The sequence below is a fragment of the Bison bison genome, unplaced genomic scaffold (genome assembly GCF_000754665.1).
Source record: "Bison bison bison isolate TAMUID 2011002044 unplaced genomic scaffold, Bison_UMD1.0 scf7180017864440, whole genome shotgun sequence".
In the NCBI taxonomy this organism is placed as follows: Eukaryota; Metazoa; Chordata; class Mammalia; order Artiodactyla; family Bovidae; genus Bison; species Bison bison.
In genome coordinates, this window is record NW_011495002.1 from 757,866 (window position 1) to 782,414 (window position 24,549).

The 24,549-nt window shown below is 45.0% G+C and overlaps 1 protein-coding gene across 1 annotated transcript in view; it reads left to right on the plus strand.

Moving 5' to 3' along the window:
- The window catches only part of TRIO (trio Rho guanine nucleotide exchange factor), a 359,748-nt gene that overhangs the window by 115,773 nt on the left and 219,426 nt on the right, over positions 1-24,549 (plus strand). Inside the window, exons 2-3 of the mRNA XM_010858807.1 lie at positions 7,238-7,312; positions 18,109-18,223. Coding sequence (XP_010857109.1) covers positions 7,258-7,312; positions 18,109-18,223 — 170 coding nt within the window. The 5' untranslated portion in view covers positions 7,238-7,257. The remainder of the gene's footprint in view (positions 1-7,237; positions 7,313-18,108; positions 18,224-24,549) is intronic.

Below are 24,549 nucleotides of genomic sequence, written 5' to 3' on the forward strand. Positions count from 1 at the left end.
CCTGCAGGATTAGTCACTGATCTCAGTGCTTGCCGGGGTAAAAGCCCTGATAGCGCAAACCGCGTGCCCCGCGCGGCACCGCTCCCCGTGATCCGTGACTAATCCTGCAGGCACTGCAGAGAAAGGTCCGGACTCGGAACTGCGGACGGCCTGCCTGGAAAGGGTGACGTCACCTCTGTCTGCGCGTGCGCGCGGCCGCTGATGCAGAGATGTATCACCCAGCTCTTTGTGCTCTGGGGTGTGTGTGCGCGCGGCTCTCCCCTAAATAAAGTAATGAGTAAAATTCGGTGATCACCACCAAGACTCCGTACTAATAGGAACCCTCCAGCTTATTGCTGCACGTTGCTTTTCTTTGTTCTTTCAAGATGCTGCTTTATTAACTTTTTTTTTTTTTTGCCGCCACAAGCTGTGTTTTTATAAAGATGGGGAATCTTTGCAGTCCTCCCCCACTTTCAGGTTTCCCACTTAGTAAATACTAAAGTAGAACGGCTGACGGGCAAATGCAACCTCTGAAAACTGAAAATGGATGAGCAGGGCAGTTTGCCTTGTCTTTTAGGGACAAATCCCAGTGAAGGAGGTGAGGTGGGCTGTTCAGAACAAGGTGGCAGTTCATTGGTTACAGCTCAGATGGGGAAGAAATGACAGTATTTCTTTTTCCTAACACTGTTTTTACTTAAAAAAGAATTGACTCATGTAGTTAGAGGATTAGGTATAATTTCAAATGACTAGTAGTATATGTCAGTAGTCCCAGGAGAAATATGGAGGGAAAATACTAACCTGTGTTTTGGTTTAGACTTTTAAAAATTTGATTCATTTTTAAAACTCATTTGATTTGCTTCATCTTAATTCTTTTTAAAACAGCTACATAAATTTTGTTGGGATGATGTGTGGCATAAAAGCTTTTTGCTCATTGTAAAAATATTTCTGTGGTGCTTGCTTTTTTAATTAAAAAAAATAACAACACGTTGTGGGGGGGGGGTGGCTCTTCCTTTTCTGTTTGTTGTTTTTAAAAAATCTGATACCAAGGAAGTGACCAAGCCTGTAAGCATTCTGGACAGCAGTGACTCGCTTCAGAAGGTATTTGTTCAGAGTCACAATGCAGTACCTCCTTGTAGAGTGGAGGGGTAAAAAATAAGTTGATTCGACCAGTGGGGTATTAGATAGTTTGAGTTTCAGACCATTGGTACAACTAAAAGATTTTCCATTGTTGAATAACTTGTGGAATGTTTACTCTTAGGACCCAGAGGTTAATTTTCCTTGTTAGAAGTGTAAGTCATACTACTGGCCATCTGAACAATACTGAGCTTAATAGTTTACAAACTTGAAACAGAAAGTGCCAAGGAACACAGGGGTGCCTCTGGGGGGGTTTCAGGGGCAAGAAGCTGGAGAAGTATGTTCTGTTAGTTCGTTTGTCCGTTCATTCGTTCCTTCATTCAGCCCATGTTCATTGACCATCCTGTGCCTGCCATCTGGGAAACAGCAGGGAAAGAAACAGACGTGTCCTCTGGCTTGCTGGTGGATTTAGAGGAAGAGAGGGGAAAAGCGGTCCTCCTGATGGGTAACGTAATACGAGTCACTTTAGGGAATGTAGATAATTTGGGAATGGGGGGGATTGAAACAGATCACAAATCAACAGACTACTGAGCCAACTAGCAATCTGAAAGGTGATAGCAGAATCAATTTTGGCAAGTCACATCATGCTGAACCTGGAGGGCGGGGTTTGAGATATTTTTAAATGAAATGTTAAAATCTCCAAATATTCAAATATGATTGCTTGAGGGAAAAGGCGTTATTTGTGTTGACTGAAACCAAAGGAACGAGGAAGGAAGGTCATCAACCACTAACTGCACATTTCTGTTCACAATGATGAAATCAGATCTGTAGGCGCCCTGCCCCCCAGTAGCATTCAGGAAACATCAAGATCTAGAGTAATATGAATGCTTATCATATGAACGTTCTGGTCAAATTTCTTTCACATTTGGTTTAAGAGAGCAGTTGTTGCCTGTCTTTTAGGCCTCCCCTTTGCACCAAGAAGGAGTTGGGTGAGCTTTGGCTGACTGCATCTTCACTGTGCCCTGAAGCTAGCATTTCATTAAAACTCACATGGGCTTCTCTGTCTCAACAAAATGGACTTTAAATTGTAACGAGTGTCCAGTCTCTCTACACACACTTCAGTATCAGTTCAGTCGCTCATTCATGTCCGACTCTTCATGACCCCATGAATCCCAGCACGCCAGGCCTCCCTGTCCATCACCAACTCTCGGAGTTTACCTAAACTCATGTGCATCGAGTTGGTGATGCCATCCAGCCATCTCATCCTCTGTCGTCCCCTTCTCCTCCTGCCCCCAATCCCTTCCAGCATCAGGGTCTTTTCCAATGAGTCAGCTCTTCGCATGAGGTGACCAAAGTATTGGAGTTTCAGCCTCAGCATCAATCCTTCCAGTGAACATCCAGGACTGGTCTCCTTTAGGATCCTGGTTGGATCTCCTTGCAGTCCAAGAGACTTGCAAGAGTCTTCTCCAGCACCGCCTGTGTAATTGGAGAAGTATGTAATTTACAAAATAGTCCAACAACTACATGTCCTCTGACTTTGGCCATTTACCTCTGTTTATTATCCCCATTCATGTTGCTTTTCTCTCTCTCTCTCTCTCTTTTTTTGCCCTTTCCTCAGTTTAGTCTCTCAGTCATGTCCGACTCTTTGCAACCCCATGGACTGCAGCATGCCAGTCCATCATCAACTCCCAGAGTTTATTCAAACTCATGTCCATCGAGTTGGTGATACCATCCAACCGTCTCATCCTCTGTCATCCCCTTCTCCTCCCGCCTTCAATCTTTCCCAGCATCAGGGTCTTTTCCAATGAGTCAGCTCTTCGCCTGAGGTGGCCAGAGGATTGGAGTTTCAGCTTCATTATCAGTCCTTCCAGTGCATATTCAGGACTGATGTCCTGAAATTCTCTCTGTGAAGTTTCGTGGCCCTTGGAAGTAAAGTGCTGAGTTACATGGTCTGTGGCACTGGTGTGGTCTGGGGTCTCGCAGTTGTCACTCTGAGATGGCATTCACCAGTCCTCTCCCCAGAACGCTGAGAGTGTGGAAGGACAGACATGTGCTTCCAGCATGGTTGCTGGGTGTATCCTTTGTTCCACAAGTTTAAGAGCCACAGCTTGGTCCTTTTATGTATCAGGAAGCCCGGCAGTAGGAGTTATCCTATCTGTAGTGTAGTCTGGAATCACTGGAATAGCCCAGAAGCCATTTATTTGTAAGTTTTTTGTAGTCATGCGCTCCATTTTCATAAATAGCTCTTCAGGGCCTGGAACAGAATCTGCCTTTTGATCTGAGGACATTTCATGGCTGAGTTCTTCCTGCTTTTTATTGAAAGTTACATGATATATTTAATCTGGCTTTAGTGTGTGTACAGGCTGCCTCTGTCTTTTGCCTGTTTTTAAAAATGGAAACCGGGTTAAACATAATGCTTAGGTGACTGCCTAATAATAGCCACAAACTCAGTGTCTTTGTGTGGTTAGTTTTATGGTTCTCTTTTTTGTTTTGTTTTTCTGTTTTAGATGTTTTCATTGTCAGTTTTTAATAACAGTAACATCTCTTCTTCTGTGGCATATTCAACAAAAATATTGCAGTGAAACTATTTAGAATTTACATTCTCTTCTATGTTGGGACATGTACATATATCATAATAAAAGTTAAACGCATTTCCACACCAGTTTAGCCATTGACTCACATGTCTTTCTTCCTCTGGAAAAATGGTGAATCTTAATCTAGGGAGGCTATTTAGGAACTGGTTGGCTAGAGTAGCTACTTTTAAGACACTGAGGATCCACGGGAGCCAGTCTGTGGCTTACAGTGGGGCATGGCAGGTGAAGGCTGTTTCATTTCCTTCACTTTTGTTTTCCCATCAGTACGATCGTCTTCCTGTGTGGCGGCCGGAACATGGCAGTTCTAACTAGCATCATTCGCGCCATCGAGGTCATTAATAAATATTGTAGCCCAGAATCGGCAGGAATTGTCAAGTATGCTGGCCTCTCCTGGGGTCCCTGCCCAGGAATTGGGACCTTCTTCTTGCTGAGGGTTGTGTGACAGGCAGTGCTTGCTGCTGTGGTGTGGAGCCCAGGACAGCCGTGTTGGTGGCATCTCCCTGAAGGCTCTGCCCTGTCCTGGCCGGGGCGCCTGCGGGCACAGACTGTTGAGGGAACGGCCGGAAGCAGCGTTTTCTTATCTGGTGGTGGTGGAAGGGAATCCTCTTTTCAAATCCCCATGGGATTGAGGATCCGCAGCCACGGCTCACTCCCTCCGAGCATCCTGCCATTTGATCTGCTCCTCCTTGCCACGTGGGTGCCACACGTGGCTCACAGAACTTTCCATCCCGCGCCCTGCCCTCCAGGTACTTATGAGCTGGTCTCCAGGAAGGCTGCCGTGGTGCCCGATTCCTCTTTGTATTTGCCTCCCCCGCTGCCGTCCATGTTCATATCAGCTGCAACTGGGATGTCGTCAGTCTTTGTGGACACACGCAGTGAACCGCCCAATGACGGGCAATAAACTCCTGAGACGACATTGCGTCCATTCAAGGGTTTTTGAAGGAAACTTAAGGATGAAATTGCAGACCCTTGGCTCCTGTCTTGCCTTTTATAAATAGCCCCTGTTTTAAAAGCTTGGTGGGTTGCCAGCGCAAGGTGAGGTATGCTGCTGCTGCTGCTAAGTCACTTCAGTCGTGTCCGACTCTGTGCGACCCCTTAGATGGCAGCCCACCAGCCCCACCCCCGTCCCTGGGATTCTCCAGGCAAGAACATTGGAGTGGGTTGCCATTTCCTTCTCCAATGCATGTAAGTGAAAAGTGAAAGTGAAGTTGCTCAGTCATGTCTGACTCTTTGCGACCCCATGGACTGCAGCCTACCAGGCTCCTCCGTCCATGGGATTTTCTAGGCAAGAGTACCAGAGTGGGGTGCCATCGCCTTCTCCAAGGCGAGGTATACTGGAAAGCAAAAGAGGCTGGCAATGTGGAGGCCTGGGTTCTGTGTCGAGCGAGCCCTTTCTCAGCCAGCTGGGTAGTGTGCTAAGCCCTTGGACATTTCAACGTCCATGATTTTCTTGTTGTTTAGTCGCTGAGTTGGGTTGGACTCTTTGCAACTAGTTGCATCCTGTTAAACTGGGTTCTTCCTACATAGGTATTCTGTGGACAGGGTTGTTACTAATCTACCCATTCTTTGCTTCTGGGAATGATAGGTTGTAGAGACTAGATCCTGTTCGAATTCTCCCAAAGGGGCTGGTGTGCTTGCTGTTTGTGCGCTTGTCTCAGCAGGCTGGACTCCGGCCTCGAGTCAGGTCCCGGTCCTTATCCTGAGCTGGGAGCCGGGGCTGCAGGGAGCTTGCTCTAAACCTGCAAGCGCAGAGATTTGGGCCAACTTTGTCCACACACTTTGAGGCTCCCCTTCTGCTACTCATGGTTTCCCCTCTTGGTTGGAGCTCCCGAGGTCGCCCTGAGCTGTGTCCTGACTTGTTTCAGCAGCTCCAGGTGGCTTAGGCCGGGCCCTGCCCTCAAGTCCTTATAAAGAGACTTCCTCTATCCTGCTTTTGGTCCCTCTCCTGTCTGTGCCTTGAGACAGGCGGTTTTTACAGGTTTCAGCCCTGTGGCAGGGCTGGTCTGTAGGAACGGCTCAGGCACATGAGACATGGAAACTCTGATCACTTACCAAGAGCATTTTTTCTCGCTCCGGCTTTCAGGTCTGTGCCTTCCATTGGCTATTACCAACTCACAGTTTGGATCCTTTCCTTGTACTATTTTGACAAAAACAGACAGGAAGATAGGGTTGGGGCAGTAGTCTTTCATTTTTTTCAAGAGATTCCTCTGCCATGAATGACAGTTACTGGGTTAAAAAAAAATTTTTTTTTAGATGTAAGTTTATTTATTTTTAATTGGAGGATAATTGCTCCACAGTATTATGCTGGCCTCTGCTGTACGTCAACCAACATGAATCGGCCTTAGGTGTACATATGTCCCCTCCCTCTTGAACCTCCCACAGTCACTGCTTTGATGAGAATGGCCAATATCTTGAACCCAGACGACCCCTGTACAGACCTCCAAGAGTAAAATCCTGAGACGTTATTACAAGTGTGAACATCCTGACCCCAAACTCCCGTGTAGGCAGCCACCCTGGCGAGTTTCGGCCGGACATGTTTGGGCTGCCAGGGTTTCCTTGGCTTAGATGGACATTGGCTTGTCCTAAACTGGGCTTCCTGGCCAGAGTATTTCCACTTGGCCTTCACTGACATTGGCGGGGGCTTGGGGGGAGCTGGTTTGATGTAAGAAGAGGGACCTGGGCCACCCTGTGAGGCAGGTGACACCAGGCCATCTTGGCACGTTCGCCAGTGACATTCCTCCAGGGGGGCATGACCCAGAAAACCTGGAAGGACAGAGCCAAGAGGGAGCGGTGGCCGGTCCCCAGCTATTTATAATCCCTGCTCTCCTCCCTGACACTTTTATTTTTAACCAGATTCGCAGATAGGATGTGGCTTTGAGCTCCCCCTAGAGGATTTAGTGTGCACGAATCATAGTTGTTTTTTTTTTAAACAATGTTGCTACTTTGTTTGCTACTGTTTATGTTAATCATGGAATTACAACCGAAGATTTGTGAAACAATCTGGACTGCTTTCACATCTAGTCTTTTGGGGACTGATTTCTTTATTTAAGGCTGGAAATGACCAAGAGAGCCTGCTTAGTCTGGGAGCCTCTGGGTCTGCATCTGCAAGTTGTTCTTCCTCATTAAAGGAGAAGGATCAGAGACTTTCCTTCATAGAATAAAAAGTGAACTTCATGGGTGTAAAGAAAGCAGCTGTGTTGGCATTGAACACGGGGTGGTTCAGAAATATGAAACATGTAAAATATCATGTATGAAACAAGATGCCAGTCCAGGTTCAATGCACGATACTGGATGCTTGGGGCTGGTGCACTGGGACGACCCAGAGGGATGGTATGGGGAGGGAGGAGGGAGGAGGGTTCAGGATGGGGAGCACATATATACCTGTGATGGATTCATTTTGATATTTGGCAAAACTAATACAATTATGTAAAGTTTAAAAATAAAATAAAATTTAAAAAATAATAATAATAATAAAAAAAGAAAATTACCAATGTAAAAAAATAAATAAATAAAAATAAAATAAAATTTAAAAAAAAAAATAAATGACACTCAAGCAACCCAGTCATGGTATTTTCTCCTTTGTCTTTCAGGGTTTCGAAAAAACGATGAAATGAAAGCTATGGATGTTTTGCCCATTTTAAAGGAAAAAGTTGCATACCTTTCAGGTAAAGTTTAACTTTCTTATCTGCTTTATTGTTCCTTGTACCTTGATACAATGTCAGAGTCCAAAATACTAAACTATAAACTAACTCACCCATTATAACATAACAGCATTGTCATTTCAGTGGATTTTTAACTGCTTTATTCTTGTAGCGTTGGCCTAAGAATTTGTTGCCCAAAGCATTTTCTTCTAGCTGGCAGGCACATTGTTGGTCAGATAGCGTTGGTGATTACAACATGTTCATGTCTGTTATTCAACACATTTTGACTACCTTCCCCAGTCAGTTAAGTAAAAGAACTGATTTTTCAAGGTCTATCATCTCAGCAAAGGTGGTGGGAATGTGACCAGATCTAGAGGTGTCCAGAATTCCCACCTTTCTTCCCAGTCCTGGAATTCCAGGAAAGCCCTCGTGTTCCCTGCCAGAGGTCCCCCTCTGAACAGTAGACCTTGGTTTTGGGGGCTCCTGGCCCTCCTGCAGTGTGAAGACAGACTCTGGACTAGTCTCCCAGGCTCTGGGGCACTCACCTGCCCTTCCTCTGCACGTAGAGGGTCTGCTTTTGGGCCGTCTGCCCAGAGGCTTCTTCCTGCCTGAACAGAACAGTCGTTGGGTATTATACGTTTTCCTAATACTTTGGCCACCTGATGCGAAGAGCCCACTCTTTGGGAAAAGACCTTGAGGCTTGGAAAGATTGAAGGCAGGAGAAGAAGGGGACAACAGAGGATGAGATGGTTGGATGGCATTGCTGACTAAATGGACATGAGTTTGAGCAAGCTCCAGGAGGTGGTGAAGGACAGGGAAGCCTGGTGTGCTGCAGTCCGTGGGGTCACAAAGAGTTGGACACAACTGAGTGACTGAACAATGACAAGCACCAACTCACGTGTTACAAAAGAGAGGTTTGCAGGAGTTTTCTGCTGTGTTTGAGCAGGAAGTATCAAATAAATCTGTAGATTGTCACGTGCTTTTAGACAGTTTTCCTGGATGTGTTTCCCTTGATAAATTTTTATCTTTCTCAAACAGGCACACTCTACTGATCTGATGTCTCCTCTTGAACACATTTTATTTAAAGTTTGTAGCACAGCTAGCTGCTCTGATATGTTCTGTGGGTCCTTTCAGCATGTGGGACAGATATATACTTAGGACGCAGCTTCCTGTGGTGTTTTGCTAATGTTATCTCGCTTTCTGTCTCATAGTGTTTCTTGGGCCCTGTTGAACACTGTTTGATGGTTTTGCTGAAGTAAATCTAACTCAAAGTGAGTTTGAAAAGTAAGAGGTTCATGAAAAGAAGACACTTTTTTTTTTTTTTTTAACTTTTTCGTCTTTATTTTGTATGGGGTCTAGCCGATTAACAATGCTGTGATAGTTTCAGGTGAACAGGGAAGGGACTCGGCCACACATATACACGTGTCCATCCTCCGCCAGCCCCCACGCCCCCGCTTCCAGGCTGGCACATAACCCTGAGAAGAGTTGCATGTGCTGTACAGCAGGTCCTTTTTGATTATCCATTTTAAACATAGCAGTCTGTATGTACATGACCATCCCAAACTCCCTAACTATCCCTTCCCCTGCTGCTGCTGCTAAGTCACTTCAGTCGTGTCCAACTCTGTGCGACCCCATAGACGGCAGCCCACCAGGCTCCCCTGTCCCTGGGATTCTCCAGGCAAGAACACTGCAGTGGGTTGCCATTTCCTTCTCCAATGCTTGAAAGTAAGAAGGGAAAGTGAAGTTGCTCAGTCGTGTCTGACTCTTAGCAACCCCATGGACTGCAGCCCACCAGGCTCCTCCGTCCATGGGATTTTCCAGGCAAGAGTACTGGAGTGGGGTGCCATTGCCTTCTCCACCAGCTACCAAAGATTAGTTTTCTAAGTCTGTGAAGAAGATACTTTTGATTGTTGGAAAAACTTGGTTAAAAAAAAAAAAGTGAAAGGGGAAGGAAAAAGCCCTTCTTGATGCATGGCAACCCACTCCAGTATTCTTGACTGGAGAATCCCATGAACAGAGGAGTCTGGCAGGCTATATGGTCCATAGGGTCGCAGAGAATCTAACACGACTGAAGTGACTTAGCACAACACACACACCACAGTTTTGCAGTATTCCTAATTTGTGACCAGAATCGGCCAGTTAAAGTAGCGTGAGGTCCTTGCTGGTTGCCTTAAGCTTGCTGTTATTTTATTTAGGAAGGGAAAAGAGACTGTCATTGGCCCCCAAAGAGCCCTGTTCCCAATCCCAGGTTCCTCCACCACTCCTCTGATGTACTTTTTGCTCTGACCCCATTTTAAAAGACATCAAGGGTATTTAATATTATGGTAACTTTGTAAAAGCTCTCCACGTGAATGACTTTTAGTAAATTAAATCAAAGTGCACTAACAGGGCTTTGAAAAAGCAGACCAAAAGATCAGAGATTTTGTGAGATACCTATGAGCTCAAGCTCTCTTAAGAAGCCAGCATGGATGCCTTGAACTTGAATATATCTGATCCTCATTCTCACCTCCAGGTACCCGGAAAAGTAGTCCTCACTGCACTTAAGTGAGATTGCACAGAACTGTTTTCCCCATTCAGAGGGGGAACTAAATGAGGTGAAGTGACGCATCTAAGGTCTGGTGAAGTCAGGAGGAGGGGCAGGAACAGAGGCGCCCTGTAGTTTAGTGTTGGATGTATGTAAGATATATTTATAGCTTGCATATTTAGTGTATTGCATATTTTTAATGTCCTGCATGTGTGCACATTTAATGTATGTGTATATATTGGGTTGGCCAAAAAGTGTGTTAGGGTTTTTCCAGAAGCTGTGATGAGAAAACCTGACCGAACGTTTTGGCCAACCCTACATACATATATAATGTCAGCCTCTGCGTGTTCCCTATGCCATTAGGGTTTGGGCCTTAAAAGAACTCACAGGCAACCTCCATTGTTTTTTATCCCTTAACTTTTTATCATGGAACATTTCAACATCCCTAAGGAGAGAGACTAGTATAATGAATTTCTGTGAATCCATGGATCACTTCAATAAACTTGTTTCATCTATGTTCCTTGAAAATCTTTTTAAAAAATCCTCAGTTTATTATTAATAGACATAGAAGGGAATAATAACTCTTTAATAATAATAGCTCTTTAAAAGCTAATCAGTATTCATGTTTCCCTCGTTGTCTCATAAATTTGTCTTTCCAGGATGTACATTGCAGTTGGTTGATGTGTTTGATGTATCTTTTTAATCTTGAGGCTCTTCCTCTCTTCTTCATTCTTTTTATCTTACTCATTTATGTTTATTTATTAAGCGAGGAAGCAGTGTTTTCCTGTAGATTTCCCTACATTTTGTTGGTTGCAGCCTTGGGTGGTCAGTTAACATGTTCCTTGCCCTTGGTTTCCTGTGAATTAAGAGCTCGATCTTGCTGCTTGATTAGACTTAACTTAGATTTTGTAGGAAATAGACAGAGCCTTTTAATGGGTAGTGTTGGGTAGTTCTACTAGGAGTTTTATTGGGAGAGTCTGGTGTCTCTTTTATGACGTTTAGCATTCATTGATATTTCTTGCTTAGATCTAATACTTTCTTAGGGTTGCAAAATGGTAATATTCTAGTTGGGCTTACCAGGTGACACTGGTGGTAAAGAATCTGTCTGCAGTGCGGGAGACATGGGCTCAATCCCTGAGTCAGAAGCTCCAATGGAGAAAGAAATGGCAACCACTGCCGTATTCTTGCCTGGGAAATCCCATGGACAGGACTACAGTCCATGGGGTCGCAAAGAGTTGAATGACTAAAGTGACTTAGCACTCACACACAATATCCTAATTCTACCCTTTTTTCTTCATGTATCAACTTGGATATTCCATAAAGAGAAATGTCCCATTGTCAGCTTCGTGGTTTCCCTGAGTTCATACAGGAAAGGAAGATCCATGATTGATTCCTGACCTTTATTTCCAGGCAAATTAAAAAGAAAAAAATCATTAGTCATTTCAGACACATAAAAAAGTGCTGAGATTTTTGTCATTTTGAGCTCCTGGTTTTAAATATATCTGATGTTTCCATTGTGTGTATATATTTTCTTATGAAGTTAAATTTTTTTCATCCTTGGCTAGTGGGAGCCTCTTCAGATTGGCTCTGAAATCCAGGTACCGTGGTAATAGAGCTTGTCTCTCTGCTGATGTGACAGGATGTTTCAGGCCCCACCGAATCTGTTTCCTGCTCCGTGTCTGCAATCAGCCATTTCTCTAAAATGCCCTGGCTCTTTCGCATGGGGCGTAGTGCAAGGTGCTGAGGAAGCTGCTCTTCTGGCGGGGCACATTTCTGAGTCAGATATCATATATGTGTTTATATATATATGTTTTCTAAATGAGAAATGATGTCAGGGCTTTGTACTAACATTTCCAGGTCAAATATAGAATTACAGGTATTTTATTTTTCTTTGATTTTATATTTCTATCTCCTTGTCTTTTCCTTATGCTAAGCATCTTAGTTCCTACCCTCATCAACTTAATTACCTATCTACATTGTAGTACTGATGGTGTCACCATAGTATGAAGACCAGATGCAGTTCAGCAGTTGTTTTATTTTTGCCATCCTAAGGATATGTGCCGCTAGTATGCAGCAGCCCTCCTGTGTTTTAAAGTCACACAAAATAGTTCCTCTACACGTGGGTCGTGTTCCTCCCAACCTGAAACTTAGGATCATTTATCTTATTTTACTTTACATTTTTAAGGCTTAAAAAACAACCACCAAATCTTGCTTCAGTATTAAGTAAAGTGTATATACATCATTTGAGGGTTAAAAACTAAAAAAAAAAAAAAAAAAAGTTAAAAAATGAGGTGTGTTCAAATCTAGTTTCTCTCCCTGCCTTCTCTGCCTTGGGCCTTTCCTCTTCGATAGATAACCTTCTTTTGCTTTGGTTTTCTTTAGTTTTTAGTTTATTTCTTATTCTTTTAAATGTGTCCTTCTATCCATCCATCTATTCTTATCTCCTCCCCTGACCCTGCCTCCTCCACCCCGTCCTGACCAAACAGTGATTTGTTCTGCACCATTTTCTCTGCTTTGCTTCTTTCTTTTTAAAACAGCAATCTAGAGAGCAGTGTGCAGCGGAACAAACAGAGATTCCTCATTCCTTTCACAGTTGTACATACGCTGCTGTGTACAGAAGTGAGTAGCTTAGTCTTGTCTGACTCTTTGCGACCCCATGGGCTATACAGTTCATGGAATTCTCTAGGCCAGAATACTGGAGTGGGTATCCTTTCCCTTCTCCAGGGGATCTTCCCAACCCAGGGATCGAAGCCAGGTCTCCCACATGTGGGCAGATTCTTTACCAGCTGAGCCACAGGGAAGCCCTGTGTGCAGAGACTGTAGTTTATCCCGTCAGTTGTCTGTTGATGAGTTACTCTCTCAGTGTAGCATTTCCAGGGCAGAGTGAACATTGACCTTTGGACCTGGGGGATTGACAGGAATATAGGGTTTGATTGCCTAGAGTTTCGTTGTTAGTGTGGTGACCACTGACCTTAGTTCTGGTCTCAGTTTTGCAGAAAATTCTGCATTTCTTGGAAAGGTAAAGAGGACCTCCCATCAGTTGTATGTATTTTTGCTAGCTTCTAGCACCGTCTGAGGCCATAGTGACCCAACTGGAAGGTCGGGCACTTCTGGAGGCCTTCCATACATTGTGCGTGCATGCTCTGTGCATGGGTGCTCAGTTGTGTCAGACTCAGGGAGTCGTGTCGGACACTGACTCCCTGGACTGTAGTCCACCAGGCTTCTCTGCATGGAATTTTCCAGGCAAGGATACTGGAGTGGATGGCCATTTCCTTTTCCAGGGGATCTTCCTGACTCAGGGATCGAACCCCGCGTCTCTTGCTTTTTCTGCATTGGCAGATGGATTCTTTACCACTAGCGCCACCTGGGAAGCCCCCATACACTGTACAGAATCTTAAGGTTGTCTTAGGCAAGTTTCTGATTCCCAGGACTCAGCAGGAATGAGGTAGGAGCAGTGAGCATGTGAAGGTCAGGGCTGGCCCCATGATGGCCTTGAGCAGGGGCCCGGTGGACACCCTTCCAATAGCTTTGATAGCAGACTTAATAGTAGCCATAATTTCTCTTTCACGAACCACACTTTCTCAGAGCTTTGCTTTGGAAAAGTTTGCTTTTCATGGTTAGTGAGTTATTATTCCTTAGAGGGGAGTAAAGAACCATTTTCAGTGGTATTGGAAACCAGAAATTCAGATGAGGGCCATGCAGAGAAAAATATAGTCCGTTCATTGAGATTTACATTATACTTCTCAAAGTAAGAAACTTTTCTTAAAAAAGTTTGTTCTCAGTATTATGAGTTTCAATTAATACTTCGATTAACAAAAAAGACAGAAAAAAATTTATTCTGCTTGGGTAAAAGGTGACTTTTTATTTATTCATTAAAAAAAAAAAGGGTGACTCTGAATCTGACTCCTTCTGTGGTCACAAGTTCCCTGAAGTTACCTTTTATAAGAGGAAAATGAGTGTCACTGGGTTGAGGAGAGGAGGTGTCACACAGGTGTTTATAGCTATTATTACGTAGGACCTTTCCTGCCTTCTTCTTAATATTAAAATAAACCTCAGCTCATTTAGCCTTTGTGTTTCTGTAGGAGTGTTCATCAGGCATTTCCTTTTTTAACTTGCCAGTACCTGATAGTAGGCACTGTTAATTAAGTTTGTTTGGAATATAAAAAAGAGTTTGTTCCTCCACTGAATGTTTATTGAGTACCTCCTATGTGCCAGTCTGTTACCAGGAATTGAGAGGATATAAGATGTCAGTGATTGAACACAGGGGCTTCTGATCTAGTGGGGGGCAGACACAGGGAATATGTAAAGTGCATCATTTAGTGGAAGGTAATGGGGGGTTACAGAAATAAAATGTAGCAGTGAGGAAGGAATGGCAAAGCGAATGCAGTTTTTATAAGAAATGAAAGTAATTCAGTGTCATTATGAACATAAACTTCACTTTTTTTCTTTCTTTCTTTCTTTTTTTTTTTTTTTACTAACTGAGCATTTGGATAGACAGATAATCCTTAACAAGCTGTTGGTTTTTGGTTCTGCACAGAGGTGCAGAGACTGTGAAACTCTCCTAGACAGCTTAGTAGACAGACGTTGGTAGGTGCAGGAAATGGGTTTCCCACCCTTTTCTTATCACTGAGTTTCCTATCTGTGAAGTGGGACTTGGGCTTCCCTGGTGGCTCAGCAGTAAAGAATCTGCCTGCAATATAGGGGGTTTGGGTTCGATCCCTGGGTCAGGAAGATCCCCTGGAGAAGGGAATGGCAACCTCCTCCAGTACTCTTGCCTGGAGAATCCCCTGGATACAGAAGTCTGGTGGGCTACAGTCCCTGGGGTCGCACAGAGTCGGATACAACTGAGGGACTAAACCACATCACTACCACCAAAGTGGGACTCTGTCCATCCCACCTCACCATGAGACTGGGAGTTGACATCAGACACATAGAGTATGTCTAGTAGATGGAGCTTTTATGAGCTATAATGTCATTATTTTTATAAGTTCAGAAGCAAGAACTGTGAGCTTGTGGCTTTTCTGCTCCTAACCCGGTCAGTATTTTCATTTGTGTATCTTCTGTGACATTGGCAACCAAGTTAAATCTTGGGAAATATAATATAAACAGACATCTGTGGAGCTGATTTTTAAGCTCTCTGAGGTTTAGAGACCACGTTCTTCTGAAGTGATACTAGTATATTTCATTGGTTCTAAGATTTTTAAGTTTTAACCCCATTGGGAGGGGTCCCTGGATGATTGGCACGTGCCTGTCACTGACGGACACACCACGGATCAGAAGATGCACCCCATACAAGGAGGTTTGCAAGTGAAAGCAGATAATCAAATTCGTCAGTGGCGAATATACCATTTTTCCAGGTGGTGCAGTGGTATAGAATCCACGTGCCAGTGCAGGAGACATGGGTTCAATCCCTGGTTCAGGAAGATCCCCTGGAGAAGGAAATGGCAACCCACTGCAGTATTCTTGCCTGGAGAATCCCATGGACAAAGGAGCCTGATGGGCTACAGTCCATGAGGTCGCAAAGAGCAGGACTCAACGAAGTACACATATGCCATTTTTTACTTCATAAGGGATTTTTGATGAAGTTTTAAAATAATCGGGAATGGAGAAGGCAATGGCACCCCACTCCAGTACTCTTACCTGGAAAATCCCATGGATGGAGGAGCCTGGTAGGCTGCAGTCCATGGGTCTGCTAGGAGTCGGACACGACTGAGCGACTTCACTTTCACTTTCACTTTAAAATAATCATGGTGAGTTTACTGAAACTCTAATGCGAAAGGGAAAAAAGACAAACTGATTTTTTCCCTCTCTATCTTAAAATTCAAGTTCAGGTTTAGGTAAGCTCTTTTTACGGCACGAATGAGGGCCCATTCATGAGCTTGCCGGCTGCTCTCCGGGTCCTCCTCAGCACCAGCAGCCCGGGAACGCCTCTTGTTGGCAGTGGAGCAGTCGCAGGGGCGGCCAGCACTCCGCACACACCTGCGTCCTCAGCCCTGGAGTGAACAGCACAGCTGTGTGCAGTGTGCACACACAGGCCGACTCCCCCATGACCGTCTCTGATGGGCGGATTCTGGATTCTACTTGTCTTCATAGCCATGCTGGAGCCCACCTTGCTTACATTGAGAGATATGAAGACTCCCCGAGGGGGGCCATTCGAGCAGGGGTCATGGGCATTCAGTCTCCCTGATGAACCACACATTATGTTGCATTTAAAAGCAGTTCAGAGTGGTGTTGAGCAATGTACGATGCTGTTCTGATTACCAAACGTGGGGTGAATGTGTTAATACAGATATTTTTTGAAACTCAAATTTCTGTAGTATATGTTGATGTAGAATATTTTTGATCAAAGAGATTGATTCGTTTTTGAAAAGAATGAAAGATATTGGGAAACAAATACTGCAGTTGTTACCTGTCTTATCTTGGAGACATGAGGTATTCCAAAAAAAACTCCAGCCAGTGATGTTCCCCTCAGAATACTATCTGGTATTTTGGAAGATAACTTCGTAATGATACTCTGTCATTTACAGCAGTACCACTGTACCCTCCTAAGAGCACCTTTCATTCATATAAAAGGCCCAGGGGCCCTTCATTTAGTTTTCCTTCTGATATTTTTATTACTTATGAAGAACTAAAGCCACCAGTTTGAAAATTATACAAGTTCTCGTCAGGGCGAAGAGCCCAGCTGTGACATGGTGGCACAGTCCCTTGGACTTCAAGCTCTTTGAGCCTCAGTGTCTTTCCTGATCAAGCTGACAGGAGGAAACAAACAGGATCTTGTGACTATCAGATCAGAGCTCTCGATGCCATACCTAGCACGTGTCAGCTGTGGTTTAGTTGTTGACCACATTTAATACCTGAGTTACTGATTTTATAAGTACTTTAACACTCTTCTGGACTGCACGACTTAACAGTACACGTGGGTCAGTTTAAGCGTTCAGGATCAGCATTAAGTGTCAGTACTGTTAGCAGGAACTCGTGTCCAACTCTGCGACCCCATGGACTGTAGCCTGCCAGGTTCCCCTGTGCGTGGAATTCTCCAGGCAAGAATACTGGAGCGGGTTGCCATTCCCTTCTCCAGGGGATCTTTCTGATCCAGGGATTGAACCTGTGTCTCCTGCATTGCAGGCAGATTTTTTTTTTTTGTTCCACTGAGCCACCAGGGAAGCCTGTCAGTCATCCTAGGACATTGTAAAGACCCATGTTGGTAAAATGTGTTTTAAAATACCAACATCTTGTGCTGAATAAGTTTTCAGCATCCGTAAAGTGAAGAATCTGGTCTCCTGTTTGTTTTGTTTGCATTTTCATTTACCTTTGCTGATAGGTAAACGATTAAGATGAGAAAATAATGAAAAGTTTCATATTGTGGCTTGGATTTTGCGATGTCAGTACCATACTTCTGAAACGACATGACTGAGCTATAAAATTAAATGAAGTATACACTTGGGAAAACAACAGTTTTCTTTCTCTGTGTTTCTTTCTGAGACCCTTGATAGAAATAATAAAATAAATGTGGCAGTTCCATCAAAAATATTCAGATATACTCATAGACTTCCTTAGGTTGTATATATGTTAATGAGAAATATTTCTACTTTTCTGTCAAAGGCCTGTCATGTGAGAGTTGTACTTAATATGTAATGAAATCTTTATAAAGTTCTTAAGCTAATTTCATTCTGCTTTAAAATTCTTTGTGCCAATGTCTCCCTCTCGCTTTTGTTTTTCGTGTGGCTTTTTGGAGATCGTGGGGCAGTTTGACCACAGGGGTCAGCTACTGCCCTTGAGAGGGGAGGGCACCCGGGATCCCAGCTTCTCTGAAGTCGTCATCCACAGAGTTTGGTGAACAATCCTGTCTTTTTCCTGTTGAGATTTAAAGCCGTTTGGTTGGTAGTAAAGAGAACGCTTAGAATGTCTGGGAGAGAGTACTCAAAAGTGCTGGAGAAGAGAGAGACAGAGAAAGAGAGACAGAGAGACAGAGAGATGCAGAGAGACTGAGGGGAGGAGACAGAGAGGGGTGTGAGGAGGTGAAGTTTAAGGCAAAGGAAGCACGTGAACGTGACCCTTTTTCTCTCCAACCATAGAACTGAAGAAGGGAGGAAACAGACCCCCTGAAGGAAGGAGACAGGGTTCTGGGACACCCTCCCTGTGCGGGTGGCCCTGCCGCTGGTCCCAGTGGAGCGGGAGCACTGGCCTCTCGAAGGTCTTTTGGGCCGGGCGGGCGGTGGTGATGCTGGGCGCCCGCGGGCCTCAGGAGCCGCGTCCTCCCCTTGGTGTCTGATCGTGCACATGTGTTTGTTTGCAGGTGGCAGAGACAAGCGCGGGGGTCCCATCCTCACCTTCCCGGCCCGCAGCAACCATGACAGAATACGGCAGGAGGACCTCCGGAGGCTCATCTCCTACCTGGCCTGTATCCCCAGGTGAGTGCGGGGGGCCTGGCCGCTCGCCATCCATCTGGCCCCTCCTGGGAAAACAGGCCCCTGTAACATGGGTCCCAGCAAGGCGTTGCCACGATGGAATCACATTCTTGCTCCCTGTTTCCCTCCTGTGACACTTTCCCTCCTGGGTGCTGGGTGGGAAGGGCTGAGTTCTTCGGGAGGTGGGGTGGGGTGGGGTGCCCCCCCGGGCTGGGACGTGAGGGTGTGGTGCCCGAGGCAGCAGTGGCACAGAGGCGGTGGGGGCCCTGATCCGAGACTGCTTCGTGGATCCTCGGGGTGCAGGCAGATGTTAACAGATGCCCACCGCAGGGGGCTGGTGACCGCCCCCAACCCCTTTAGGGTGACACCAGCCTGGGAGACAGCCCTGTCCTCTGCTGACCCCCTCCTCAGCATGGCTGTGGCAAGTCAGCTTTGGTGTGGACGGTCTGACCTCCGGAGGGAGTTCCTGGGTTTTTCTTCGCATTCTTGGGTGTCCTTTGTGGGAAAGCTATCACACGTCATGGATGACACATGAATGGGCCCCTTAATCGGGTTAAAAATGTGGGAAAAGTTTCCCCCTTTGTCTTACTCTGGTGTTTCCTTGAACTGTTGAAATCATAGAATTGGAAAGAGTCTTAGAAGTTATTTACTGCTCTGTCACTTATAAATACGGCATAGTTCATGGCCACCTCTTACTGAGCTCTCACTGTGTGCCACGTGCTGTGCTAATGGTGACAAAGAGCGCGGTACAGAGGGCAGTGCAGAAGAAGAAAGGAATCCCTGCCCCCCTAAATGACGCTTGTGGTGGAGTTTAAGTGAACAAGGTGAATTCCATCCATGTGATCCTTTAAAAGCAGTTACATTGTTGGAATTCTGGATATAACTTTGGCAACTTGCTGTTTGGTCTTGAAATCTGTGTTGACTGTAAATATTAAAAAATTGCCTTTTCTTTCATTGATGCCATAGAAAAATTGATACACATATGTTGTCGATCGTCTGATGACCCACTTTAAACAGAGACACAAAACTTTGTCCTGGGAATTGCGTAAACAGCACTGGAGAGAAGCAGGTGCCCCCGTGCCTGTCCTCGGGCTCCAACAATGATCACTTTCTGCCCATCTTGTCTGCTTTCCCCACAAAATATAGTACATCTCCAGCATCTTCTTGTTTCTCTCTGATGTGACCCTAGAACCACTGAACACAGTTCACTTCATTTCCTGGATTTGCCTTTGTATTTACAATTCTGGACGATAGGAAATGCCATTTTCTTGTTCTTGGTTCATTTAATGAGCAGGTAAGAGAGATGATGCATTTATCAAGTGATAACGGAGGAAGATTTCATAGTGGTCCAAATGGCAGTGGCAACAAAGAGATTCCTCTCCAGGCCCACTCCGGTCCTCCAGTGACTGGAAAAGAGCCACGCTGCCCCCAGGGGGCCTGCAGAGGTGGGAGCACTCCGGCTTAAGCCAAACAAAGGGATCAGCGATCATCATCAGAAGGTTCAGGGTGTGAGAATTTGGTGGGACCTACCTACAGGCTCACTTATTCTTAATTTCTGAGTCTGATAATTTGTTGTTAGTTTCAGGGTGATATAAACAGTCCTGGACAGTGGAGGGGGTGGTCCCTGTGGGACTCCTATCTCAGTCCACCACCATCCCACATTTTCTGCAATATGAAGGAGCCTCTGGCTACACCTTGGCCACACAGTCACAGGACCACGCATTCCCAGGCGTGGAGAGAGTGCTATCCAGGAAAGCGTGTGGGCAGGGTCAGACGGCTGGCCTGGTTACTTATATTTATGAATTTTCTGATCTTTGTGATAGTAATCTGTGCTTGTTAGATCATCGTATTGAGTAGGATTATTTACACGCGGGCCCAGCATGGTGTCTGCCCATGGTTGCTGCCTCAGCTGTAGTACGGTAATGTCTGTTTTTCATATTCGCCTTTCAGCTTTCCTTCAGTAGTTTTCCCTTTTTTTTTTTTTTTTTAATTGGAGGCTAATTACTTTACATTATTGTAGTGGTTTTTGCCATACATTGACATGAATCCTCCATGGGTGTACATGTGTCCCCATCCTGAACCCCCCTCCCACCTCCCTCCCCATCCCATCCCTCTGGGTCACCCCAGTGCACCAGCCCGGAGCACCCTGTCTCATGCATCAAACCTGGACTGGCGATCTATTTCACGTATGATAATATACATGTTTCAATGCTATTCTCTCAAGTCATTTCCTTCTTGCCACGTGTTCTAGAGCCAGATCTTCTTGTCTCTTTTTTTTCTGCGTGGCTTCCTGATTGTCTTTCCACTAGAACGGCCTTGAAGTTAAACATCAGTGTGATCTGAGCAGTGGTGCCTGGTTTTGAGTATTGTTATTTGGGACACCTGCCTTTCCCCTCTCCCTTTCTAAAGAAACAAAATAATTAGAGTAATAGACTGACTTTCATATGATTAATTTGCAAGGACACTTTTCCTTGAAATGAGTAGGAGAGAAGTCAGAGTGGAATTTCTTGCTGGTGTACCTGGGACTCCTGCACAGAGATGAAGTCACATTAATCTTGGTATATGTCTAAGTTGTTTATTGCTCTTAACACATGAATTATACTAACTAGAATGTTTTGTCTTCTCTAGAATGATTTATAGTAGCTAAGGTTTCCCAAGTGGCTCAGTGGTAAAGAGTCCACTTACCAAATGCTGGAGATGCAGGAGACGTGGGTTCAATCCCTGGGTCGGGAAGATCCCCTGGAGGAGGAAATGGCACCCCGCTCCAATATTCTTGCCTGGGAAATTCCACGGGCAGAGGAGCCTGGTGGATTACAGTCCATGGGCTCACCAAGAGTGGAACACAACTGAGTATACATGCATGCAAGCACACATATACATAGCAGCTGAATGGATAAATTGCTCTTTGGTCATCAATGAAGTCATGTGAAACTGTGAGTCGATTCATTCATGAACATTCGTATAAGATACCTTCTTCATCTAGGAAATGAAAAAAGAAGACTTTCTCTTTTCTAGAGACCTGCATTGAAAAAGGACTTAAGTTTTATCTACATTTTTTTTAATCTCACAGCTAAAATGAAGCTTTTAGGTAAAACTGCTATAAAATACCTGGTTAATAAGTCTCAATTTCGAATGAGCAGTGTTTTGGAGGTAGAGGCATGGCCCAGAGCCCTTGTGTACCAGCCGTAGTTGTTCACTGGATGCTCAGAAGTTAGAACGGGCTTTGGGGGTGTTTGCAGGTCACTGCTTTCTTCACAATGTCTCACTTTCAACTTGTAAAGACGGACGGGTGGGGAGCTTGGGCACTCCCAGCCTGGCTGGTCTGCTGCTCGCGTTCCTTGGAAGTCCCCGGTGGGAACTTGTGAGTTGGATCGCAGAGGCAGGTGACTAGTTAAGCCTTCCGTAAACTGTACAAGCTCAGGACATCTTTCGCTTGTGTCTGTCTCCAGCTCATTCCTTTTGTTAAGCCTGGAGTTACTCAGGATTCCTTCTAAGCCCCTGTCAAGTGGAGTGGCTTTGTAGTTTTATGTACACACGGCATAGTGCTCTGTGAACAGAAAGACAGGCTGCCAGAGAATTGACCTCAATGAGGGGAAGACCGATGAAGCCCAGGCCCTAAACAGCACCTGATAACAACTATCGAACCCAGTGCTGTGGTTTGACCGTTTCTGGGGCGCATCTCTGGGATGCAGCAGCAGGACCTGAGGGTCTGGAGCCTCGGTCCCTGCTGGACAGCAGATGTGGACATCCTCCCGCTCAGGCTGGTCTAGCCCCGAGGACCTCTGGAGCCCAGAAGCTCCTACTGAATGGACTCCTGCAGGGTAGCAGACCCCATTAGTGCCCGAGGGAGGCCAGGCCGCTTCATTTCGGTGACTTGGGAGATTTCGGGAGACATTTCTGGGAGTGCCAGCTGCCTCTAAGGATTTATGAAGGAGGCTGAGACACTCCCCGGATCCTGGCCTGGGATCTGCTTGAGACAGGAAAAGCGATTGCCTGAGGAGTCAAGGGTGACCTCTCTTTAAGTTCACAGTCATACAGAAGCGAATCAGATCACTCCTCACTGCGTCCCACGCTGGAGTGATAAGCCGGGGGCCGCCGGATAAGTCTGTGTTCCTAGGACTGTGAGCTATCACGTGTCCAGGTTCTATCTCCTCAGACTTTCTGGGAATGTTTTGGTGATGGGCCCCTTGCACTGCTGTGATTGTCGCAGGAACCTGGAGTGTGAGTTATTCTAACAGTGAGAGTCCAGATGAGGAAAAGAATGGTGTGTGTGGGAGTGGGGAGGGCAAGAAGGCGGAAGAGCTTATGCAAGGGGGTGTGAGATGGACTTAAATTTAGTTGAGATCATGCTTCTTTTTTTTTCGGTTGTCTACAGTGGGCTCACTTTATTTAAAAAAATGTTTAATTAAAATGTTTTCAGTAGAGTTGACTTAGGATATTTGTGTTAGTTTCAGTTGTACAGCAGGATTGTTCAGCTATACATACATTTGTTTTTCAGGTTGTTTCCATCGTGGGTTATCACAAGACACCAAGTGTAGTCCCCTGTGCTGTGCAGTAAACCTGTGTAGCTCGTCTGTTTTATGTACGGCAGTTTGTATCTGTTAGTCCCAGTCTCCTGATTGATCCCTCCCCGTCTCCCTTTTTCCTTCGGTAACCGTGAGTTTGTTTTCTACGTCTGTGATTCTGTTTCTGTTTTGTATAGAGATTCATTTGTATGATTTTTTAGATTCCACATATAATTGGCACCATATGATATTTGTCTTTGTCTGACTTACTTCACTTACTGACTGACTTCACTTCACTTTTAGGTTCATCAGTGTCGTTGCAAATGGCAATATTTCTTTGTTTTTTATGGTCGAGTAATATTCCGTTGTGTGTATAAATATGTATATCACACCTTTAGAAGCCAGTTCTCCGTTGACTGTCACCTGGTTGTCCCCATGTCTTGGCTGTTGTTCATTGTGCTGTTACGAACATTGGGGTGCACCCCTAATTTTTGAATTAGAGTTTTCCTTTTTCTCTGTATGTTTGTCCTGGAGTGGGATTGCCAGATCATATGGTAACTGTCTTTTTAGTTTTTGAGGTACCTCTGTACTCTTTTCCACAGTGGCTGCACCAGCATTCCCATCAGCAGTGTGGGAGGGCTCCCTTTGCTCCCCAGCCTCTCCAGCATTTGTTGGTAGACTTTCTGATGACGGCCGTGCTGACTGGTATGAGGTGCTGCTGCCTCATTGTAGTTTTGATTGCGTTTCTCCAATAGTGAGCAGCGTTGAGCATTTTTTCATCTGCCTGTTGGCCGCCGTCTGTATGTCATCTTTGGAGAGATGTCTGTCTAGGTCTTCTGCCCTTTTTTTATTAGCTTGTTTGTTTTTTTGACACTGAGTTATATGAGCTGTTTGTATATTTTAGATATGAACCTCTGTCAGTCACATCATTTGTAAATATTGTCTCCCATTCTGTAGGTTGTCTTTTTGGTTTGTTGATGGTTTTCTTTGCTGTGCAAAAGCTTTTAGGTTGGTTTAGGTCTCGTTTGTTTAGTTTGCTTTTGTTTCTTTTTCCTTGGGAGATCGATCTAAGAAAATACTGCTGCAGTTTATGTCAGAGAATGTTTTGCCTGTTTTCTCTTTCAGGAGTTTTATGATGTCATGTCTTAAAATTCTTTAAACTATTTTGAGTTTATTTTTGTATATGGTGTGAGGGGGAGACTATGGAGTTTTAACCCATGTATATGGACACTTTGAGTTTTGTTTTTTCTTTTTTTTTTTTTAACTTATAATTTTATTTATTTATTTATGGCTGTGCTGGGTCTTCATTGTTTTGAGGCCTTTTCTCTAGCTGTGGCAAGCCGGGGCTACTCTGATTTTGGTGCTCGGGCTTCTCATCGCAGTGGTGTCTCTTACTGTGCAGCATGGGCTCTAGAACGCAGGCTCGACAGGCTCAGTAGTTGTGGCGCATGGGTTGGTTGCTCTGCGGCATGTGGGATCTTCCCCGACCAGGAATTGAACCTGTGTCTCCTGCATTGGCAGACGGATTCTTAACCATTGAGCCACCAGGGAAGCCCTTGTTTTTTCGTTTATTGCAGATATGCTTTATATGCATTTCTTGTGTCCTCGGGTTGAGATGTAATAGGGTTCATAATTTTTATGTCTTCATCGAGGACATTCTTAAGAGAAACCAGCTCTTTTGTTTAACAGCTTGAACTTGGAGAGAAGAATACAGTGACTCCTAGCACTGCCTTGACTTGTTGCTAAGAGGCAACCGTGTTTTCTGTGGCCTGTGCACTCTCAGTGCAACTGGCTGACAAGGACAAATAAGACACAGTAATCCCA